At 40.6% G+C, this 25330-nt stretch overlaps 1 protein-coding gene across 1 annotated transcript in view; it reads right to left on the bottom strand.

The window, feature by feature from the left end:
- The window catches only part of DCHS2 (dachsous cadherin-related 2), a 119723-nt gene extending 94810 nt beyond the window's left edge, over positions 1-24913 (bottom strand). The window contains exons 1-3 of the mRNA XM_034661732.1: positions 24836-24913; positions 24129-24320; positions 6853-7084 (exon numbers count right to left, since the gene is read on the bottom strand). Of these exons, the coding sequence (XP_034517623.1) occupies positions 6853-7084; positions 24129-24320; positions 24836-24913 (502 nt within the window). The remainder of the gene's footprint in view (positions 1-6852; positions 7085-24128; positions 24321-24835) is intronic.
- Between the last annotated feature and the right edge of the window lie 417 nt (positions 24914-25330).

Below are 25330 nucleotides of genomic sequence, written 5' to 3'. Positions count from 1 at the left end.
TTTCCCGTCTTGTTAATTTTAGCTATTCTTACTGGTGTAAGGTGGTATCTCATTGTGGTTTTCATTTGTATTTCCCTGGTGACAAGTGATGTTGAGCATTTTTTCATATGTCTGTTTGCCATTTGTTTGTCTTCTTTGGAGAAGTGTTTGTTCATGTCTTCTGCCCATTTCTTGACTGGTTTATTTTTTTGGGTGTGGAGTTTGATAAGTCCTTTAAATCTTGGATACCAGCTCTTTATATGATATGTCATTTGCAAATATCTTCTCCCATTCCATAGGTTGCCTTTTAGTTTTATTGACTGTTTCCCTTGCCCTGCAGAAGCTTTTTATCTTGACGAAGTCTCAATAGTTCATTTTTGCTTTTGTTTCCCTTGCATTTAGAGATGTGTCTTGCAAAAAGTTGTTGTGGCCAAGGTCGAAGAGGTTGCTGCCTGTGTTCTCCTCTAGGATTTTGAGGAATTCCTGTCCCACATTTAGGTCTTTCTGAATCCAACATTTCTAAATAAACTGAGGTGTCTATTAAAAGTTGAGGGACCAGGGGTGCCTGGGTTGTGCAGTTGGTTAAGCATCTGACTCTTTGTTTTGGCTCAGGTCGTGATTTCAGAGTCATGGGATCAAGCCCCAAGTCAGGCTCTGCTTGGATTCTGCTTGAAATTCTCTCTCCCTCTCCTCCCCTCCCCACAAGTCACATGCTCTCTCTCTCTCTCTCAAATAATTAAATCTTTAAAAAAAAAGTGGAGGGGCCAGAAAATATTATATATGGCTCTATAATATATATTACTTATAAATATGCATATTTATATATGTAATATATAACAAGATGGTCAATAAAATGATTAACTTTGTTTGCCTATATGTCAGTTTAGAATTTAAGGATTTATATTTTCATATTTTAAAGTACAGTGATTACTTGTCTCTCATTTTTTCATGACACTTCCAAATTATCATTAACCACCAGTGCGGGGGACAAACTTTAACTTTAGAAAAATAGAAGTTGATTCATTTACTGGCTGTTCATGAGCACTGGTTATTTCATGCTTGACTTACTGAATGCTTGGACTTTTACATACCAATTATCATGTGCAATAATATTTGTCTATGCTCTTTATCTTGGCACTTCTCATTTATATAGAGGAAAGTGTTGGGATGAAATATTTTTTAATTAATAGACTAATAAAAGAACCTAAAGACAAAGGTCCTCTCTTAATTAAAATCTAATATACATATAATTCTACTAATTAAGCAATACCGAGTTTCAAAATCCATACTCCTGAAAAAGATAAGATGCTCTTAACCAAGTTGGTCACTTATAGTCAGAAAATAACCTGTGGGTCATTACTAGACTTATAAACTATGGGACAGTTAAGAACAAAAACAAGTACAAGGAGCATCTGGGTGGCTCAGGTGGTTAAACATCCAGCTTTTGATCTCAGCTCAGGTCTTGATCTCAGGGTCTTGAGTTCAAGCCCTGCATTGGGCTCCATGCTGGGTGAGGAGCCTACTTCAAACACACAAACAAACAAATATAAAGTCATGACCATCACCAAACATGGAATCTATAAGTGTGGTTTTCTCAAAAACAGAGACAGATCAAAAGCAATGGGATGTCAATACCAATATCTTATTGATTATTGGTATTTATGATGCCTTTCCTATATTCAGTTTGTGAGAATATAGAAACGTGTTCAGTAAATAGGTGACATTACACTATTTATTTCACACACAAATCTGGGTTACTAAGTTGTAGTGACTGAAAGGAATGGAACAGACTGAAAATTTTGTCTCTTATCGACAATGAAAGGATTCTGAAGAAAAACATACCCATTTTAGAAGTTTCCACTGAATTCTATATAGTCAGTTGAAAAGAACAAATAAATCAGGAGATAATTTGGTATTTCAAATAGGCTTGTACAAGAAGTCACAATGAGAGATCAATTTTCTATCTTATTTAGTTGAGACAATGAAACCTCTATTTATCTTATCTTTGTGTTTATTTTAAAAGGGGAAAAAAGGCATAATAATGGAAATAGCCTTGAAATGGGGAAGTCCAAGAAGTAAATTCAAGTGTCAGGTTTGTTACCGTGTCCCTCAGCAAGTCACTGAGACTCTGAGGGCCTTTATTCCCTTAATTTGCAGATGGGGACAAAAGGCAAAGATATTGAAAAGGTGTCATCATCCAAGACAGAGCAATACGGGGCAGATGACGGGTCCAAGAGAGGGTTTAAATCCGATTATGCCATTTACTCACCGTGTATCCTTAGGCAAGTCACTGAATCCCTTTCAGCCTCAATTTCTTCCTCCACTAAATAAGGGAGACGAATTGTAAGGTCCCCAAGAAGCTGTGATCTTATACTGGAAAAATTAATACGAAAACTCTCTAATATGCTTTTGTTTCCTACGAAAGCAACACATACGGATTAGGTGTTCATGATTAATTTTATTCTCTGTCTTACAAATAAAAGGAAGTCATATTTTTTTTTGGCATGAGTAGGCTCACATCCCTTATGGCATGAGATGTGGTTTTAATTTACTAGCTACATATCAGAATGTTCTAAATGTAGGAAAGTGGCAGTCATGAAGAATTAGGAAAATCATTACATGATATGAAATGTGAGCTTAAAACTAACAATAGAAAAAGATCTGCCCTTGAAATAAAGAAATCGGAGTCTGTGCTACATTACTCACAGACAATGTTAAACTCCACGCACCCTGTACAAACAAAAGATTACAACCAAAGAGGCATAGCTGCTTTTAACTCACTCAGTTACCCTTTTAATTACTTGTTCTTCTGTAATGCTAAACTTGGATTTTGTGTACACCACAACTAACCATAGAACAGACAATGGGCAAGGCAACATCAACTTTCATTGTAAGTTCTATGAGAACGGGAATTTTTATCTGTCTTACTGACTGATGTTTCCCAAATACTTCAAACAGTGCCTGGTACATCATAGGTATTGAATGAATATGTCTTGATAGGATGAACTTGCTTCCATTTTCTGCCTTGAATAGATAAGCTACACTCTTTAGAACTTTGACTTTTTCTTATATCATTAACTTGCTTCTTTAAACAGAGGCACACCAGAAGAATTTAACCAAAGGTAGTCCTAACAAAAGAGGGTGTTGGGCTCCTGTAAATGACCAACACAAAAGTCTGAAATGTGACACCTTAAAATAATCTGAGTTAGCAGTAATGTTTGCCTCAGTGTAAAATTACTAAATAAATAGGACAAACACGAAGCTAAAGAAATAATCTTCTCATGCTACTAAAGAGAATACTTCAAACGACGTAAGAAAAACATCTACATACAATTCATAAAATGGGATTAAAAACATAAAAAGAGCTATTAATAAATATGACTCTTGTGTCTCCTTCTTTTAAAACTCAAAACAGTGTGGTCTGCCTCGTGCCCACATCAAAGGAACCCAACTAACTGAGAATAAGAGAGATGAAGGCTCAGTTCAATATCTCTCTCCTGGTGCCTACGCACATTTTACAAAAATGTTCTTTGAACCAACAACAAACTTAGAAAACCAGAAACAGAACAGGAAGATAAACCCACAAGAGAAAACAACCATGACATCACCACACCCCCTTCCAGTTTTCTCCAAAACATTTTTCTTACCGGATGAACACAGAAAGTCAAAGAGCTCTATTTTTAAAGCATGAGTCTTGATTGTGGCACAAAGAGATCAATGGGCAATCTCCCGTCTTCAGAAAAACATGAGCCTATAGCACGAAGTGTACAAGCTTAGAAAACAGCATGTCTGATAGAGGAAGCATCAAAATGAAAGGATGAATGAACCAGTGAGCAAATGGGTAAATGTCTCTAAGAGAGATTCTTAGAGTGATTCATGAAGAAGTGATAATGTATAAATTAGCTCATCAATTCTCAATATTCTTCTCATTTAATATAAAAGTATACAGCTATTCATCTATCGAATTATACAACTATATGTAAATGCAAATACATTTAGTATACTTAGCATATATATCTAGAAAAGTGTGAGCCAGGTGGAAAGAGTTTGGGAGAATTTTGAGGAAAAGTGGGGATGGGCCAGAGCATTACCTACCACACTGGGATCCAGAAAGATTTTAAATGAAATTTTGCTCTGTGTTATCAATGACACTCCCTTGCAGTTCCTTAAGAATACGTAAAAGGATTTAAATCACTTTTCAATTATTTCTAGATGTCATTTATTCATTCATTCTACAAATATATATTGATAGAGGCAATTTCTTGACACGGCATTTACACTGGCAGCCTCAGTAAAGACAGACCTTATGGCAGAAGCAAAAAAGTCCAGCTTTATATAGATTACAGCAACAGCGACAACAACAGCAACAACAAAACAGATCCAGAAGAAGAAAACCATATTCCAACACAGCTCCTTCTTCTACTCTTTGAGAACATCAACAGTTCAATTAGCTTTTTTGGCATGGCCCAGAATCCTAACTATTATGTACTATACAGAAAATGTATTTGGAGTTTCGGTCAGCCAACAGATGAACTTCAGTTCAACTGTTCAAACTGAAGACTCCCTGTTCACTAGGCAACTTTTTCCCACAGCTAGTCGTGATGCTGTTTAATTCTCTTCTAAAGGTTAAAGTAAAGCATTACCAGGCCTCATGAATTTCTCATGAGTTGTTTTTAAGCACAACCAAATTCTGAGCACTGTTAGAAAAACGACTTGAACCTAAATGAATGGGCATCAGAACTGCCAACAATAATAACCCAAGGCTACTTCCATTACCAATTTGGTCTTTGCTTTAAAAAAAAATACCGTGATACTTCCCTAGATAATGACCCATGTAAAGCATTCTCCTTGATTAACAATGGCATCTGTCTTACAGCCCGTGCCAGGAATGGAAGCCTGTGGCTTCCTGAAGCCAGTGCAGCAGCAAGAGAGCTCTTCTGAAAACAGAACACTGTACAGCTCACTCTTCAAGACCGTCCAGGGAAAACTAGACGATAAGCATGTTGATGTCTTTTCAAAACAATCTATTAAATGTTTTTAGATCCTGTGCTCTGATTACTGGCTGACCTATATATTTTTGGCAATATTTAGTGTCCTGGAGGGCCTGACAATTTGACAAGCAGTTTAGACGGATTTTGAAAAAGCCAAGATAAGCAGACTAATTTCCTAAAAAAGAAAGTATTTTCTTCTGATCTTTGAAATGTTAAAGGAGCCATGTCAGTGGATTATTTTGAGCAAGGAAAGTTCTGCCTTATTAAGACTGCCGTTGTAAACAACTAATCCCCCAGCCAGTCACACACATCAGATGCAAGCACACCTTCCAAGCAAGAAGCAGTAATTCCCTGCCCACTGGGGTTGGGTGAGAAGCCAAACTAACTTGGTAGATTAGATTTGCTGTGTAAATTATTGTTTGTTGCTAGTGACTATGGTTGTTGCAGAGGGTATCGTGAAGATCCAATAAAGACAAAGCACAGAAAATGTCTATTGTAGCCCCTGGCATTATCCTTATCACAATGGAAACACATTCTACCCATGCTGAGGTCAGGTGCTTTAAGAAGAAATAAAATGTCAAAGAGATATCCGCACTCCCAGGTTCATAACAGCCAAGCTGTAAAAACAAATGTCCATCAACAGATGAATAGATAAAGAAAATGTGGTATATACTTACAACGGAATAGTATTTGGCCTTAAAACAGAAGGATATCCTGCAAAATGCAACAGAATGGATGAACCTGGAAGATACTATGTTGAGTGAAAGAAGCCAGTAACAGAAGCACAAATACATTATTCCACCTACATGAGGTCTCTGAAAGAGTCAAAATCATAATATAGAAGACTGGAATGGTGGTTGCGAGAGGCTAGCTAGGAGGGGGAGATGGGAAGTTGCTAATCAATGAGCACGAAGTTTCAGTTAAGCAAGATGAGTAAGCTCTAGAGATTGGCTGTACATTGTGCCTGCAGTCAACAATAATGCACTGTACACTTAAACATTTGTTAAGATGGCAGAGCTCATCTTAAGTGTTCTTACTACAATAAACTAAAATCAAATTAAATTTTTTTAAAAGAAAGAGAAATGTAAAAGAAAAAAAAGTTTTTTTTTTCCAGCATCATTTTTGGGACCAGAACATCTCCAATATCTCAAAAGTATTACAATGTAATATTATATACTTGAAATTTTAGATTTTCCTGTTATCAACTATTTCAAACATTACTTTGTTAACAATAAACCAATAAGAAGGGAATGATAACTTCCTAAATTCTGATTATTTCTAAAAGACTCAGTAGTTTGTCCACGGGACTTCTTGGGTAGATATGCAATTACCATATTAGAGAACTAAAAGGAGTTTTAGGTATCATTTTAAAAACAAGGAAGCTAAGACTCAAAGAGACTAGGGAATGCCAGACCAAGCACAAGAAAGGGAACTATTCTGGATGTCCACGCAATGCTCTTTGCACTAGGTTATCTATTAATACACTGAAGTCACGGAAATCATCCTTAGATGGCAAGATCACTGAACAGAGTGAATGAACATTTGCAAAATAAATACTATCGGCCAGCTGTTTCTCATAATTTACTGCCTCTAATCCTCACAAAACCTTGCAACACAGGGATTGATAGCGATAGTGCTACTTTTAAGGTAAAGAGACTGAGACCAATAAAGATTATAAGACCAGTAGGATACAAGGCTCAAACTCAGATCCGGGTCTCATATAATTGTGAAGCCTTGATCTTTACAGTATACCTTGCTGCCTTCTAGAAGGTGAAGTGGGTCCCGCAACTTCACTGCTAATAAAAAAAACACTTTTGCCGATTTTCAGGCTGTATAGCGGAAGCTGTTGATTTCAGAGGCAAACTGTTCCAAGAGCACACACCTGTAGTGGAGTCGATGGTGAAAAGGGATGACAGGTCTCCGGGAATGAGCTCATAAGCCACTGTTCCGTATATCCCAGAATCCCTGTCAGTGGCAAGAACGTTGATGATCTCGGTGCCTGGCTGGGTCTGGCCGCTAATGCTCATCACGTAGGTTGACGGATTAAAGACAGGTTCATTATCATTCACGTCCTCCATTTCCACACGGACAAAAGCTTGGGCGCTTAGTCCACCCTGTTGGATAAATGAGAAGTGATTACAAATGGATTTCTCCTGAACACTGAGATGCGAAATAATTGACAAAGATCCTAGAATAGAATTTTAAAACAACAAAAAAGATACACATTCATTTTACTTTTACTCTTGAGGTATGAGTTCATGTGTAATAGCATGGTATCTGTACTTCAGCATTGATTCCTTTTTCTTTTTTTAAAGGTTTTATTTATTTATTTGGCAGAGACAGAGCACAAGCAGGGAGAGCTGCAGGGAGAGGGAGAAACAGGCTCCCCGCTGAGCAGAGAGCCCAACATGAGGCTCAATTCCAGGGCCCTGGGATCATGACCTGAGCCGAAGGCAGACACTTAACTGACTGAGCCACCCAGGCACCCCCCCCCAAATACTTTTATTCGTAAGACAATTTTTAACTGCTAAAGAGGAAGGGTAAGGCAATTTTGGAGGAAGATGTAATTTAGAAAAGGTTGTCAGCGAGTCTCACTTAGAAGGCAGAGTAAAGACTGACCTAGGGAGGGAGCTAGACTTCAGTAATCTGGAGGAAAAGCATAACAGATAGAGGAAAGAGCAAGTGCAAAGGCCCTGAGGCAGGAGTACAATGTAGATCCCAGGCTTGTTCAGGGAACAACAAAGAAGCCAATGGGATGATGTCAGGATGGCAGGGCCAGGTCATGGAGGGCTCTGTGGGCCTCTGAAAGGGGGACCTACTGGAGAGTTTTGAGCAGAGGAGTGGCTTGAATTGACTTAGATTTTAACTGTCACTTTAGCTATACCGTTCAGAATAAACTGGAGGGCGGCAAGGGTGGAAGGAGGGAAACCAGTTGGGAGGCAACTGGAATCATCAAGTCTGGAGTGGATGTGGCAGTGAAGGTACTATCCTAAATATCTGGGGCCAGATTTGTTTTAGAATTCTGAATTATTCAAGTTTTAGAAAGGTAATAAAGGGCATACGGTAGTAGCAGCAGTGAGTAATAGTAGTGAGAAGTAGATCCATACTGTTTATTCTGTGCTGCCTCCAGCTAGAAATCAAGGGGAGAGAGAACACAATAGAAGAAAATAATCCTCTGCAATTTTTACTTTTCTAAAGCAAAACATGTGTTCCTACTTTAAAGCACCATTTTCCGTTTCTGTCTGGTACATTTGGATACTTTCATCTTTGACAAAAATCCTTGGTACGTCACCAGAGCCTGGGCTTTCTCACTCACTTCTCTCTCTCTTTCTCTCTCTCTTTCTCTCTTTCACTCTCTCTCTCTCCCTCCCTCCCGCTCTCCCCTACTATTCAGGGATGCGCTGAGGAAAGAGGATTCTGGAGAAGAAAGGTTTGGCAGGAGGCAAAGAGAGGCCGGAGGAAGAAGCACACGCTTAGAACGAGGGAGGGCAGAAAGAGAACATCATTTGGGATGAGGTTAACAACAAACCTGGAAATGGCTCTCACGCTCTGAGATCTCAAGTACCCAGGACACTGGGGACTAAAAAACAATTGGGAAATACACTTTCAAAAGCAGAGTGGTTTTCCATGTTCTGAGTTGAATAGAGCACCAGGGCCATGTCAGTTAGCAACCAGAACAGGAGAAATGGGGCCTGACCGGGATCGCGGTGAAAACAAGTAGTGTTGTTTCCCGCACCCCCACCCCTCCCTCGCACCCCCTCCCAAGGCCCACGTGCTTACAAGGCAGCCTGGGACTGTGTCTGCTGCAGCCCTGGAGGGCCTGCGGGTCCGCAGAGGAGGGCAGCAAGAGGGGCTGCAGGTTGATGGTCAACAGACAAGAGTCCTGCAGGGCACCGCACAGAGACCCCACTGTTTCTCCAACCTGCCTGCCTTCTCCTTTCTGTTTTCCTTTGACCTTTCCTTTCTTCTTCCTTTTATATTTCTCCTTGGGTTCTAGAAGTTACCTCGGTTTGAGGAGGGGATGAGAAAGCAGTTGAGAGAAGTGATGAGAAAGTTGGGAAGACATGAAGAAATGAGCGTCACTCCACCTTAGGAGCTTTAAAACAAAGATGTGCATTGCTAGGCTGTCCACGAAGGTCCTCAAGCAGGCAACGCTGCCCAAAACAAGTCAAGTATCTGATGAACAAAGTGAAGAGCTTGTTCTCATAGGACAGGGAATCTTTCTGCAGGGACAGTATTATAGATCTCAGGTTTCCTGTTGTAGGAATTCAGTTGTCATCTGCTGAATTCAGCAGTGGGGGTGCTTTTTTCTCATAATAGCCATTTGGGAATGTGTGTTAAGTGTATTTTGTGGTTTTTGTCCTTCAATTGTTCTAATCCCCTTTTTAAGACTTTTATGGTTTCTCTCATTTCTACAGATAAGAAAACCAAACCACAGAGAAACTAAGTGACTTGCCCAAGGTAAATGAGACCGTAAATTGCAGATTTGGAACTGGACCAGAGACTCATCTCTCCCCAAAGCCCCTGGCGACTTCTTTTAAAGTACTGCTATGGCATAAATTCTACCTTTCATGAAAGGGTTATTTAAACACTATGTGAAAGACAATGCCAACCATGGACTCAGTCTTAGAGGAAAAAAGGAAGGCAGAGTCCCTGTTGACAAGGGACTTGCAAACTGTGCGACTGTGCAACAAACACTGTGCAGTTGGGCTTACGGCACCATGGAACAATCTGGAGCCAGTGACCTGGGTCTCATGTCTGCCCCGCCTGCATCTGGGACCACAGATTGGAGAAAATCAGATAGTCCCTGAGTCTGGGCTACCTCTTCTGTAACGCAGGCGACCTGCTTGCCTTGCAGGCTTGTTACTGGAAGGGGAGATATAATACGTATGAAGGCATTTATAATGGTTAATCACTACCAATTATAAAATTTCACAGACTCCTCTTCCTAAATACTTGGGGTCAGATAGATTTGTCTCAGAATGTTTCAAGATTTAGAAAGGTAATATAATGCATATACCTAGTCGGGTCTGGGGCGGGGCTGTGCAAACACTTAATATTCTGCAGCAAAATGTATGAATAGACCCATTTAGAAAGAGTTTAAAAAACCTGAGTGGCCTCACATCAGTTCAAATCAGGTGTCTCACCAAATGAGGTTTTAAAACTTTCCATCTTGAAGGGATGTTGAATTAGGTCAATTCTAAAGGCCATCCCAGGTTTCTGTTTTAATCAACTACGGGACTACGTGTCCTCTCTTATTATTTCTTTTACATTTGGAATCTTACAAAACTGTATTGTATAATTCTCTCTTCATGCATAACTATCATCAATCTCTCTGCTCTCTTCAGTTTATACCAAAATATTTATACCAAAATATTTATTATTTTTGATTGCTAATGTAATATTGCTATTGATGGAAATAAGAACAATAAAACAAAACAAACCTTCCATCTGAGAGCTTTGGGGCTTTGGAACTAGAGATAAAGGATCATGGATCCTCATGATTCAGACGTAGGCACACACTTGGAACACTAAATGGGGGGAAACCTCAGCTGAAGGAATCCTCGAGATGGGTGCTCAGAAACAAACGGAATTTTGGATTGCCAGCTGGTGTGCAGTTCCAAGAGTCTGGAGGAGCCTTGTGGAATTGGGAGATATGGACCCGATGTTCAAGGCCTTAAAGTCTAGCTGCCACCCGGGAATCAAGGAGGACCTGGTATGGTCTCTTCCAAAGAGGTTCAAGGGCAGTCTTTGTTGTTAGTGATTCCCACTCAGAAGGCTGGGAAATTATTGGAAATGTCAGTTTGAAGAGTCATAGACAGCTATTTGAGGAAACTGGAAGAGTTTAGGATCCAGTGCAGTTTACAGATGGATAACAAAGGCTCACAGACAATGGACAGGAATAGAACCTGACCACTGAAGCTCTAGCCGTCAAATCATTTCCCAGCTTTGCTTCTGCTTCTCCGTAAAAGTCTCCCCCCAGCTCCTGATGGTGAAGTGCTGCTAACCACTTCTAATTTGGTGCTGCCAGATTCAAATCGATTTTTGCTCAAATAAACTCTTTAAAAAAATTTTTTGACGAACAGGTATTTCAGGTGAAAATAATATCCTAGAAAATGTAATAGCATTTAAACAAGTTCTCTGCCAGGCTGTAAGAAGGCTCGGCATACTAGCGTGGCTAGAGGGGAATGGAGGAGTCCAGGGAGAGGTTGGGCAGGGTCTAGAGAAAAGCCCGGAGGGTCCGATTCATGGAATCTGACTACCGTGCGAAGTAGGGTAACTCTATTCTGTACGCCAGTGGATTCTATCAGTAAAAAATGGCAGGTACACCCTCCATACTTATTTATTTTACATTTACTATATTAATTGTATTATTTATATTAAAATATCACAAAAGTGAAGTTAAAAAGGATAAAATTCAAGGTTCTGTTTTCTTCCTAAATCCTTAAATTAAGGACACTACTGCTGTCCTTAATGAAGGGGCATGATCAAATCTAGGTGTCAGAAAGAGATATTTGAGGTAACAGTTAAAAGATGTGTCTTGGGGTGCCTGGGTGGCACAGTCAGTTAAGCATCTGAGACTCCTGGTTTTGGCTCAGGTCCTGATCTCGGGGTTCTGGGATTGAGCCCCTTGTCACATTCTGTGCTCAGTGCAGAGTCCACTTGGGAATCTCCCTCTCCTTCTGCCCCTCCCCTCCCACTCATTCACACACCCATGCTCTCCCTCTCTCTCTCAAAATAAATAATCTTTTAAAAAATGTGTCTTAAAAATGCATAAATAAAGGGGTCCCTTAGTCAAAAAGTTGGGCAAATCCTGAAATAACCAAGTCAAATGGGTCTTGTGCCTTGGGACTTCTCCCAGGGCCTTTCCTATGCCCATTTCGGGGGTGGGGGGTGAGTTCTGAGGTGTTCCCCATTATTTGACCACAGAATGCTCTTTGGAAGGAACAGGAGACAAGTATCCCACGGAACACAGTGGGGAGAAAGCTAATCTGAACTCGTTTTTCTTCATTTCCCTCATGGTGTTCACCTCCCAGCTCTCTGTAACTAACCTTCTGTCCACCTGGTCAAGACCATCCTGATTCTGCAGCCTCTGAGCCACGCTGAGTCAGAACCACACAGCTATGGCTGCTCCCAGATTCCTGACCCTCAGAAATTGTGTGAGAGTAAATGTTTGTTATTTTAAGCTGCTAAGTTTGGAACAGGTAATACACCTCATAAATTCCAACCATGAATATTTCTTAACTTTGTTTTATTCTTTCTCTATCAACAAATCGTGGTTTGTTTTGACATAATTTTAATCACTTAATTGTTTAAATCATAGTAAGAGAGAAAAGTCTGTCACTATAATTTTAAAGATGAAGTGATTAGGGGCGTCTAGGTGGCTCCGTCGGTTAAGCATCTGACTCTTAGTTTGGCTCAGGTCCTGATCTCATGGGTCCTGGGATGGAGCCCCGCATGGGGCTCTGCGCTCACTGGGGAGTCTGTTTGAGGTTCTCTCTTCGTCTCCCTCTGCCTTTCCCACTCATGCTCTCTCTAAAATAAACAAATACATCTTTAAAGATTAAGTGATTAAAACTAAAATGCGAATAGGAATCACCTCAGAAGGGAGGTGGGGGGGGATAGGTCAACAGGCGATGGCGATGAAGGAGGGCACTTGTGATGAGCACTGGGTGTTGTAGAGAATTGTTGAATCACTATATTGTACGCCTGAAACTAATATTACACTGTATGTTAACTAACTGGAATTTAAATAAAAACCTTTAAAAAGTTATAGTAAGAGACTCAACCAAGTTACCTGAATTCCAATCTCATCAAGGCATGCTTGAAAGTTGGGAGTATTTTGGGAAAGGACCAAGCTTGAAAGCATACGGTGTTGGAGGCTGGTTGTCTAAGGCAATCAGCAGGTATGAAAAAGTTTCTGCCATGATTTCTATTTCTACTTTGGCCATTGTCTACTATCCATTGTCTCTATTCTTGCCTTCTATAGCTCTTGAACCGTAGAATATTAATATCTGTTCTTCATATCTCTTAGTTCTTGGGGGCTGCAGTTTTCTTTGTCCATGCATTGTGTCCTAGAATTCATAATTCAGTGAGCAAAGGTGAAGGGAAATGAGGGTCCGAATTGTTAAGGAAAACAAAACAATAAGCTGTGGTGTCACTAAAGTCAAGAGAAGCAGCATCCAAGGAATCATTAAAAGTTCACTGACAATGAAAACTCATTTATTTATTGAATAAAATGAACACAAAGAAAGAACGCCAGGATGTGGCACACAGAAATTGTGTTCATAAAAGTGGTTTTATTAGAGAGGCTGGCTGGGAAGAACGGGTCAAAGACAGACTGCAAAGTGAGGGAAGGAGAGACAACTATTTTAAGCAGATTTGCTGTCAAAGAAAAGGAAAAAATGGTTTTCTAAAAAGGCACATGAAATTTAAAAAGAGGTTTTTTTAAAGATAAAAACTGTTACTATGCTTTGTATGCTTATGGGAAACATTCAATAGAATTTCAGGTATTGGTGATGCAGGCAATAGAAAATACTTACAAAAGCGGTGCCCTTAGGAAAGCTGCAATGGGTGGGACCCCAAACATTAGAGAGATTTGCTTTTGATGCAAACGGACATCTTTAACAAGTTAATAGGAAAGAAAGCAAAGAATGTGAGCTGATAGTAGGCAGGAAGGTCAGGACTTCTCCCTCAAGCAGTTTTGTGGACAAAAGGCAGAGTTGGATTTAGACAGTGCTGGGTTTTTCTCTGGAGAGTTCTATGGAGTGAGGGAACTAAAGGCATTTTGCAACTGAATGACTTTAATGATGGGTCCTTAAACTAGAGATCTTAACCTAGGAGGAGAATTACTGACTAGAAGGGAGAGGCTACAGGAAGTGAGACAGAAAGATAAGAATGCTTATCAGAGGGGGCGCGTGGGTGGCTCAGTCAGCTAAGTGTCTGCCTCTCAGGGTCCTGGGGTGGTGCCCAGTGTCACTCAGCAGGGAGTCTGCTTTTCCCTCTCCCTCTGCTTCTCCCCTTCCCCCCTGCTTATGCGCTCTCTCTCTCTAATGAATAACTAAAATCTTTTTTTAAAAAAAATGAATGTTTATCAGAGTACAGCAGGCTTGAGATCAAGGTATCAGAGGCGGTGAAATTACGGATGATGATCCTTGGAAGTGAGAAAGTCCAGGAAGTGAGAGGCTCAGGGTTGGATGGCTCAATAAACACGGTGGTAGAGAGAAAGACCATGAGGTGTAGAGGTCCTAACTGACAAGGAGGCTTAGAACATGGCAGCAGCAAGAAAGCATGTCCATGGTATAGTCTGATAAGATAAACTTCAAAAGCGAATTGGTTTTCAACAGAGAAAGAGGTAGAAATGATTCGGATGGGGCAATGGGCAATTAATTAGGCAGGCACCCACCTCAACAGCTCCCTCCCGGTTTGTGATGAGTGGAATATGGGTTTCTCTGTGAAAGGCTGGAGAGGAATCGGTATCCCGGGGGCGGGAATTCTAATCAGGGCAAGACTATAAAGGAGCAGTCAGAGACCAGGTTGAGTTTATGAGGCAGTTTGCTAAGTGATGGCCCACGAGTTCCAGAGGGCGTGCTAGAAGCATTTGGGAGGGCAGAGAGGGTGGCTAGGAGACTGTCTCAAATCAAAGGATGAATAGAGCAGGATGGGGATGAGCATATGGAGAACAATGGATGGCTGGGAGGCTGAAACTTCTAGTGATAAGAATGAGGTAGAATGGTATTTGAGACATTTAGGGATTAATCCTGGTAGTATATTTTAAACAATGGTAGGCAGTCAGTTTGAGATACAGTTCAGACAATCTAGCTAGAAAACAGGAGCAACTGGGCAGCAGCCTATTCCTGAAACCAGGGTAAGTGGGGTGGTAATCAGTAAAATATAAGATAGGAAAAAAGCAACTGAATATCGGAAAGTGAGATAACATAATCTAGTAAAATTAAAATGCGTGCACTCTACGTTTCAGTGATGCAGGATGAGTAAGCTCTGGAGTCTAATGCACAGCGTGGTGATTATGGGTAATACTACTGTATTGTATACGGGTAATACTACTGTATTGTATACATGAAATTTGCCGAGAGCAGATCTTCAGCGTTCTCACCACTTACTATGGGAGGTGATGGATATGCTAATTATCTTGACTGTGGTAATCCCTTCATAGTGTGCACATCTATCAAAACATGACTTTGGGGTACCTGGGTGGACCAGTCCATTGAGCATCCATCCAACTCTTGTTTTCAACTCACACTGTGATCTCAGGGTGCTGAGATCCAGCCCTCGCATCAGGCTCCCAGCTCAGTGGGGAGTCTACTTAAGACCTCCTCCCTCTGACCCTCCCCTCTGCACTCTCTCTCTCAAATAAATTATAAATCTTTTTTAAATAAAACATGATATTGTACACCTTGATGTATATAATTGTAATTTATCAATTATACTTCAGTAAAGCTGGGGGAAGATGAGTATGTGCTTTTACTCAGCAAGTTTGCTTCTAGAGATCTATCTGCATTACATGTAACTGTGCAGCACAACTTCCATAGCCAAGTTTTATCATGAATATATACAACGGTGAAGGGCTAACTCAATTTACTTTCTATATTGCTAGTCTGACACAATTCTCCCCTAAGCCTGGAGTGGCGAGATAAAGTTGGAATAACTTATCTCAGACACATATTTCAGCTCCCAAATTCAGATGTCACAGAAAATAGAGATAGAATGTTAATAATACCTACCAAGAAGAGAGATTCATTTGGCAAAAATAAATGGGGAAAGAGAACAAGAAATTAGAGATAAGCACAGAATAATTAAATTATAGCACTACATTGTGAAAAGCTACTTGTTCTCCAATGTAATCCAATTATTTGTTTCCATTATGCAATTTTACAGCATTCTCATGGCTTCTATCTATGAGATTCACAGCAGCAGCAGTAGCAGCAAACAGATGATTTCAGAATACCAGTAGAATAGAAGAAGTGATTACGCTAAAAAAAATATTGACAGTCAACACAAGGATAAATAGAGCAGCAGCAAAGAAGCCCAGAACATCTAGGTATTTTAGAAGAAAAAAATTTTCTATCGACAGATAACAGTCTCTCCGTGACCACCAGCAAATGGGTTCCTAGCAGTTTTCTTCCAAAGAGCTTTCAGGATATATACTAGAAAGAGAAATTATCAGAGGAAAGACCATAGATCATGAAGGTAATTATGTAAAGTTAAAGGTCTTCTGTCAAGATGCAGTTCATTGTTTTAAATAAATTCATTAGGGCCTAGAATCCAACATCTTGAACCTAAAATACCTTGTCTGAGTTCATTTATTCTTCAAATCCAAGCTAGATGGTTATCTTCATTGTTGCCAGCCTTTTTGATTAGGGACATTTGTGGCTAGTAGATGTTACACAGAATAATAATGACAGATGCAGGCTTTGCCCTGTAGAAACGCACAGCTCATCACAGAAAAAATGCATAAAGATCATGCAGGCAACAGAATAAAGACTTCACACTGGATAATACATGTAGCCACACATATGCACTTATGTTGCTTGCTCTTGTACGTTCTGAGGCAAACAGAGGAAAGTTGGAGGCAATTTTAAGTCCAAACAAAGTGCTTTAGTAGTAAACTGTTAAATGCTTATGATTGGGAGGTAGGGGGACAAATTTTCTGGTTTGTCTTTAAAAATGCATCACCAGAACTGGCCCTGTGAGGATCCACTTCTAGGCAGGCTGCATAAGCAGCTCCCTCCCTGGGTCTGCCTGTGCGGCTTCAGACCCACATGATGGACGAGGAGAGAAGGCCACTAAGATGGAGAAGAAAACATCCAAGAGCTGGGGGAGGAGGAAACTGTGAAGCTCTGATAGCCCACCTCCAGACACGAGTTGCTGAAAACCCTCAGACTGTAGGAACACACACCCCCCCACCTTCACCAACGTTGAATGTGTTTTTCTCTGATCATCCTGAGAAAGATGACTTGACCATATTCACCACACAGATGTTTGGGTCCTCCATTTGGCAACCAAGGCTGGAGACCAAGTCAAATCAATAAGTCAGAGTGGGTATCAGATGGTAGCCTGGAAGACACAGTCAATTCTTTTTGGTGTTTTCCATGAGGGTACAAGGGATCACATCTATCACTATGACAGGCATGACTTTAACCTGGACACATTCACGTGGAGCAAGCTGTCCTGTGAGGCACAGGGCCCACACCCAAATTGGGCTGCCAGATTTCTGTCACTCCATAGGAGAGCACAATCATCTATTGAAGCTATTGGAAACAGTCAACAAAGGTGGACAAACACACCCTACATTCCAATATGCCCTGCTAAAGTCTGAGGAAGGAAAAGAAGGCAAACGGGTATGGACCTAGATTATCCCTTGGGGAACAGAGCTCACTCTTAGATCTAGCATTTTGATAGAATCATCAGACATTGCTTTTTGGGGAAGAAGAACAGAGTCTGGAAGTTGGCTTCTCTGATGACTCATACTTCTGTAACACCACAAAGAGCCTCTGGTTTGCAGGACAGCTAAAGGGACTGGGTCAGAGAAGAAAAAAGTAGGCAAGGCCACAATAATAATAATAATAATAATAATAATAATAATAATAATAAAGCCTGAAAGTGATAATAAGCAGGGATATGGGGAAGCCAGCACCCAGGAGTCCCTGGATGTGGTCAGAAAGGTGATCACAGAGGGTGGGGCAATGATTAGCATTGAACAAATGATCTCTGCCCCAGGAGGCAGGAAGCAGGCAGCTGGTTCTGATGAAGCCAGGAGCCCTCTGCCAGAACCAAGTCCCTACCCCAATGCCATGCTGACCAAGAAGCGTGAGCTGCTCTGTTGTTTAGGCGGGCGTGTCTGAAACAAGGGACTGCCCATTTATCCTGAATGATGTACCACTTGGATCCCCACAGGATGGGAAAATGGAAGACTTGAATACAGACGGATTCACGGAAGAGATGAAGATGAGGAGGGGGAGGCCCAGAGGAAAGTGGGGAGGAAGAGCAAGAGGAAGAGCACTCACTGGCGGCACCTGACAGAAAGCGTGTGGCCCATCGGCCAGGACCTCGCAGCGGTGAGTGACGCCGGCATGGGACCACATGGGTCCTGACGCAAAGACAGGAAAGTGCTGAAAGTAGCCCAGGCCGTGACAGAAACTGTCTTCACTGATTTCAGATGCCACGCGGGGACAAAAGCTGAACTGAATACTGAATTCTCTCAGTATCACTCGGTGCTATTTCCAATACACTGAGTAAAACAAGGTAGCTGCAAAGATTTTCTTTTCCGGAGCCGGAAGTATCCCAAGAGCTCTGGTGAGCACTTTGCCTTCTCCAAGAGGGGACGCGGCACCAGGGCAGTGAGTTAGCCACGTCTTCTATTTTCTGTGTACTGATGCTTTGACCTCAGGCCTCGCCGATCCTGGAAGATTGTCCAGGATCCAATGGGCATGCTTTTCAAATGCAAACCAACCAATCTAGAGTCCAAACGCCAACCACATCCTTTCCTGTGCTTTCACCCCTCTAGGCAGCTATTCACCTGCCCCAATCACCCCAGGGTCAAGTGCCAGGACAGCTAGAAACAGCCTCTATGCCCCAGTGCTTGTTGAAAGTACTCAAACTAGCCAATCCTAAGCCTGCCTAGTCTGCATTTCCCATTTCTTCCCTTGAAAACCACTATAAAGGCCCTTGCCCACAGTTTCCCACCCCCCCGACAGTGCTTCCCATTGTGCACATACCCACCCCTACACCGTGCTGTGGCATATGCTGCCCTCCCCGCCCCAACCCCATCTTGAATCTGTGAGTATAACCAACTGTTTTTTTCAATGGCAGCCATCTCCTGGCCCATCCCTAAATAACAATGAAACCAATATTAAACCACTCAGGGTACAGAGCAGCTCCAGTCTGTGCCAGGGCCTGGTTTAAGATGAAATCACCCGAATGATAGGGTGAGATGTTGAGTATGAAGTACCCACAAGGAGGTTGCTTCTGTTCAAACAAAACTGAAACATATTGTACCTTGTTGGAGGGTTTTCCTTCTACAGCACAAGGAGTTTTTAAAGAGAAGAATGTTATAACGCACGCACATTGTCTTAGTCCATTCTGGCTGCTCTAAGTACCACAGACTGGGTAGCTTAGAAACAACACAGATTTATTTCTCACACTTCTGGAGGCTAGAAGTCCAATATCAGGTGGCAGCAGAGCCAAGTTCTGGAGAAGGCTGGGAGCCTGCCAGTTTCTCCCGGTGTCCTCAATTGGTAGAAGAGGCTAAGGGGTTACGTGGGGCCTTTTTTGTAAGAACACTAATCCCATTCACAAGGGCTACACCCTCATGACATAATCACCTTCCAAAGGCCCTACCTCCTACTATCATCACTCTGGGTATTAGATTTTCAATATATGAATGGGGGGGGCATAAACATTCAGACCATAGCGTCATCAACCTGGAGATCATCTCTTCTTTGATTTCTAAAAATTAGCAAAAAGCTGCCTACAGTCTGTTTGTAAACACTTTTTTGATTATCTTTAAAATAAAATATCTTTTGGCTGGGAAATAAAAAAGTACGTCCCTTTTGTTTCATCTGTCAGAGCTGTGGAGAGAGGGCGTGGTTCAAGATGCACTTGAACGTTGCAACAGAGTCTGGTGAGCTGAGAGGAAAGGGAAGCATTCTTCATCACTTGTGGTGAGTAGGTTCAATATGAAAACAGACAAAAGCAAGGAGGTTTAAATTAAATATATGGGTTGATTTTTTTTATTCCACTGCCAATAATCCTAATTAATTGCACTGTTTTTGGGGAATAAAAAATTTCCGGCATCAAACGATCTTACTTCTATTAGGATAATTTCTATATACACTTTTATGAGAGCATCTGAAAGGAACTAATTAGAAACAGATGTTCAACTACTGAAGAATTGGACTTAAACTGGTTATTCACTTCTAGGATGGGCTTTTATAACTGTCTCAAAATCTATTAAGAATAAATTTCTGGGGGGCACCTGGGTGGCTCAGTCAGTTAAGTGTCTGACTCCTGATTTCGGCTCAGTTCATGATCTCAAGGTCATGGAATCAAGGCACGCTTTGGGCTCCATGCTGAGCGTGGAGCCTGCTTAAGATTCTTTCTCTCTCTCCCTCTGCCACTCCTGGCTGTTTGCTCCTGCATATGTGCGCACACACACACACTCTCTCTCGCTCGCTCTCAAAAAAAAAAAGAATATATTTCTGAAGTCTTGCATTAAATTTGTGTGTGCATATATTGAGCTTTAAATAATCATGTAGATTTGAATTAATCTAAATTCCTCTGTTTATTCCTATTTTTGTCTCCTACATCTTTTCTTACAAAGAAGCAAGAATTCCTAAACCACATAGTCAGGGATTGATAAAATCTAATCAAACCATGCTAGTTTTATTGAATATAAATGACTTCATTTTCTTGGTAGTTTCTACATGTTTACTTGTAGTATATATATTTAGATTTATTTTTTCCAACAACTCATGTCTTAAGTAGATAGATCTGCTTATTATTTTGAAAAGAGAAAGATTAGACCAGAGAGGTGTTAGCAGTACCCAACAAAGGAGTAGTAAGCAGGTAAAAAAGAAACAAGGCAAGTCTCCAAAATAGCCTAAATGAAAAACTAAAAATGCAGAATAGTGTGTATACAGTAGGTAATCTTTGCTGTAATGTAATGAAAATTGAACCAGTTGTTTCTGAAATGTACTTAAAAATGTGAATGGAATAGCCATGAATAGCCAAGGCAATCTTGAAAATGAAGGACAAAGCTAAAAGAATATACAATATCATGACCTATTATAGAGCTTAAACAATTAAGAGAGTATGGTGCTAGTACAGTGGTAGACAAATAGGTCAAAAATAGGGTGTCCAGAAATAAATATATACGTACATAATTACATGATTTATGACAAAGGTGATACTCCAGTGCAATGATGAAAGAATGGTCATCTCAGTATCCATATTAGAAAAATAAATAAATAACAAGCCTTCCTCCCACTAGACTGAAAAAATGATGAGTATGAAAGGTTAAACAAAAAAAGTTTTCAGAAGAAAATATAAGGTAACACCTCATGTCTCTAAGGTAAGCAATTACTTCTAAAAAGGGCAGAAAATACTTCTAAATTTGCTGTAAAGGTAAGCAAATTAATAAACTAAGTTTTATTAGAATTAACAACTTCTGTTCCTCAAAAGACACCATTAAGGGAGTAAAAAGGCAAGCCACAGAATGGAAGAAGATACACACAGTAAGTAGATACAACAAAGGACTTGAATGCCAAAAATATAAGAATTCATACAAATCAACAGGAAAGGAACCCAATAATACAATAGAAAATGGGTAAAGAATTGAACAGATACTTCACAGAACCAGTTCTACAAACAGCCAATAAACATATGAAACAGTGCTCAATTCCTTAGCCATCAAGGAAATGCAAGGTAAAGCCCCAAGGTGATACACCACTGATTCGGTACCAGAATTGCTATAATTAAAAAGACATTAAGTATCAATTGTTGGGAGGATGTGGAGCAAATGAAATTCTCATACCCTATTGATGGGAGTATAAATTGGTACAACCATTTGAAAAGTTGTTTGGCTTTCTTAAGATCTAGCAGCCCTACTCCTAAATATATACTCAATAGAAATGCTTGGGGCCTGGGGGGCCCAGTCAGTTAAGTATCTGACTCTTGATTTTAGCTCAGGTCACAATCTCAGAGTCATGGAATCAAGCCCTACATTGGGCTCCACACTCAGCAGGGAGTCTGCTTGAGATTCTCTTTCTCTCCCCATCTACACCCCCACCCCAGCCCCTTCCCTGCTTGTACTCTCTAAATAAATAAATAAAATCTTAAAAAAAAAAGAAATGCTTGTATTTTTTCACCAAATTACATGTATGAGAATGTTAATAGAAGCACTTGTAATAGCCTGAAATATATGCCATCAATTATAGAATTGATAAAAAATTATCACAAATTCCCATAAAAGAATACCCACCATTTGCATCGACATGGATGGAACTAGAAGGGATTGTGCTAAATGAAATCAGTCAAGCAGAGAAAGACAATTACCATACGGTTTCACCCATATGTGGAACCTAAGCAACAGCACGGAGGACCACAGGGGAAGGGAGGGAAATTGAAGGGGGAGGAATCAGAAAGGGAGATGAACCATGAGAGACTATGGACCCCAGGAAACAAACCGAGGGTTTCAGAGGGGAGGGGGGTGGGGGGATGGGGTAACAGAGTGATGGGCATTAAGGAGGGCACATGTGGTGATGAGCACTGGGTGTTATACGTAACTAATGAATCATTGAACACTACATCAAAAACTAATGATGTATACTATACAGTGGCTAACTGAACATAATAATAAAAAAATTCCCATAAAAGAATACTATGAACCAGTGAGAATGAACAAACTATTGCTATACACAACAGTATGGATGATTCTTAGAAATAATGTTTGGCAAAAGAAAAAATAAAAATACATAGTGTATAAATCTATTCCCTGAAAGTTTAAAAATAGGCAAATGATGTTTGTTGTTAGAAGTTAATAGTGATGATTGGGGTGCCTGGGTGGCTCAGTCGTTAAGCGTCTGCCTTCAGCTCAGGGCATGATCCCCACGTTCTGGGATCGAGCCCCACATCGGGCTCCTCTGCTAGAAGCCTGCTTCTTCCTCTCCCACTCCCCCTGCTTGTGTTCCCTCTCTCGCTGGCTGTCTCTATCTCTGTCAAATAAATAAATAAAATATTTAAAAAAAAAAAAGAAGTTAATAGTGATGGGGGCGCCTGAGTGTCTCAGTTAAACGTCTGCCTTTGGCTCAGGTCATGATCCAAAGGTCCTGGGATCAAGACCCAGCATCAGGCTCCCTGCTCAGCCGGGAGTCTGCTTCTCCCTCTCCCTCTGCCCCTCCCCCGGCTCATGCACTCTCTCAGACTCTCTCTCTCTCTCAAATAAATAAAATCTTAATTAAAAAAAAAATAGTGATTAGCCTGAAAGGTAGGGGGCAAGGGATAAGCAAGAGACCAAGAGAGGGGCTTCCAGGGTTCTGGTAATGTCTCTTCATCTGCTTCCATGCATGTGTTAATTTTGCAAAAATCCACTAAAGTGTACTATGATTTGTGCACCTTTATGCATATATTTTATATGTCAATTTAAAAGTTAACCAAAAAAAAAAAGACATAAAAGTCAAATTGAAGGTGCCCCAGGTGCCCCTACTGACTTAAGATGAGTCAGTATGAACATCAGAGAGAATAATGTCAGCAATGTATGAAATACATCAAATATATAAAAATCCAGGAATTTATAATCACACTAGAAAAAAATCATCCACACCCTTTGGAGATAGTAAATGCACCAACTTGTTATTCTAAAAACTGATAAACTAGAACTAATCAAGCACTATCCTGCCTCTTCTCTAGGAATTGTATTTCACGATAATCAAATAGCTGATAAGAGAACATTCGTCGTTGAAGAATTCCAGGTAATAAATGCAAAAGGAATAACAGAATCCAGCAGTCCCGCATTGCAACCCATAATGGAATAATGGCGTGCGTCTGGCGATACACTAAGAAGCACACGGCACCACCTAAATGAACCCCGAACTAATCCGGCTTCCGGCTCAGAACGCCAGTTCATAGGAAATATGATAAAAGAGGACATTAAATGAATCCCAAGGACGTAATCAGCCACATTCAGAAGGTGGAACATTTACAGGGCAAATAATGTGATTTCTTCCAAAAGCAAATACCATCAGAGAAAAGGTAAGGGACGGGAGCTGACTGTTATGGACTGAAACCAAAGGGATATTGCAATCAAATCAATTTTGAATTCATTTGGATCTTAATTCAAATAAGTCATCTTTTAAAAGACATTTTTAGATAATCCAGAAAATTTTAAATGGACTGGATATTAGATATTATTAAAGAATCATTGTTAATTTATTGTCATGTTTTTAAAAAGTAATTATCTGTTATAGGTATTATTGAACTATTTATGGATGAAATGATATAGAATAATGTCTGGTATTTGCAAAGGAAAGAGGTAGTGATTTATGAAACAAGATTGGCTAATTGGTAATCAGTGGTACTCTCTGATATGCACACAGTGGTTCACTGTGGAGTATGTTTGAGATTTCATACATGACCACTTACCCCATCCTTAGCTTTCACCAGGAGGTCATAGGTTGCTGGATCCCTTTCCCTATCGATATCTTGAGAAACACAGATTCGTCCATCATGTGGGTCGATCTGGAACGCTGGGGACGCGTCATAGCTTTGGAATCCATCATAAAGAGAATACTCCACAAAGCCATAGAGTCCTGCATCCGCATCAGAAGCTTTAACCTACAAGACAAGAGGTTGGTCGGTAAGGAAATGGAAATGTTAACATTACTTTTCAGTTGGTCATGAATTTACTACCATGATTGGTACAACAGAGTTACCCCTACGTCATCCATTCACAAAGTATAGGCTTTGGTTTTAACTCTCTCCTTTTACCTTCGTTGACAGCTCACCCTCACTTTCCTCCTCCTTGTCTGAGTTCTTCTCAGTCTCCTTTGCCTGTTCCTACACTTTCATGTGATCTTCAAAGTTTGAGTTCCCTGAGGCTCAGCCCTCAGCCCTTTGTCTTCTTACTCCTCTCACTATGCCTAAGTGATCCCATCCAACTTCAAGGCTCTAAAAACATCCCCATGCTAACAGTTTGACAACATATCTGTGGATTCCCTCCCATTCCCAAGCTTTTCAAGTGGTGGGCTCAACATTCTGCCTCCACCCTTCAGAGCAGCAAGGGAGGGCAGAGAAATCGAGGCAGTAAGTGGCATGATTACTAATAACCCAATCCAGCTGACAGAATTCACCCTGGAGTAGGAGATTTGAGTTTCTAAGCCAGGTTTCCCAGCAAGAATAATGCCCCCATCAGGACCCTGCACAGTCATGCTCACTGACCACAACACAGAGGCATCTTGCCCAGTGGGTGCATGGGAAGGCAATCTAGTCCACACTCTGCTTGCCCAACACTGACATGGAGCTGTAAGTGCCCAGAGGTAAGGACACTCTTTGACCATAAATACCATTTATGTTAGCAGTGGTCCTGTGCCTGGTAGAAAAGGTGAAGTAATTGGAATTATGAAGGCACTTCATTTATTTATACTAACTGTGGGAATACACAGTGAGAAATACAACAGTCTATGTTGAACTCAAAACATTTTGAGCTCATAGGCTTGGTATAGCTCTCTTGATTTGTAACCCAATTAATAGTAACAGCAAACATCTATATAGCACTTAAAATAAAAGAAGCACTTTAAGGGACTATTAATCAAAAAAAAAAGACTTTGGGCAGTCTGGCACAGTGG

The sequence above is a fragment of the Ailuropoda melanoleuca genome, chromosome 5 (assembly GCF_002007445.2).
Source record: "Ailuropoda melanoleuca isolate Jingjing chromosome 5, ASM200744v2, whole genome shotgun sequence".
Lineage (NCBI taxonomy): Eukaryota > Metazoa > Chordata > Mammalia > Carnivora > Ursidae > Ailuropoda > Ailuropoda melanoleuca.
Note: the sequence above shows the minus strand (reverse complement) of the source record. Positions and strands in the feature narration are given on the sequence as shown.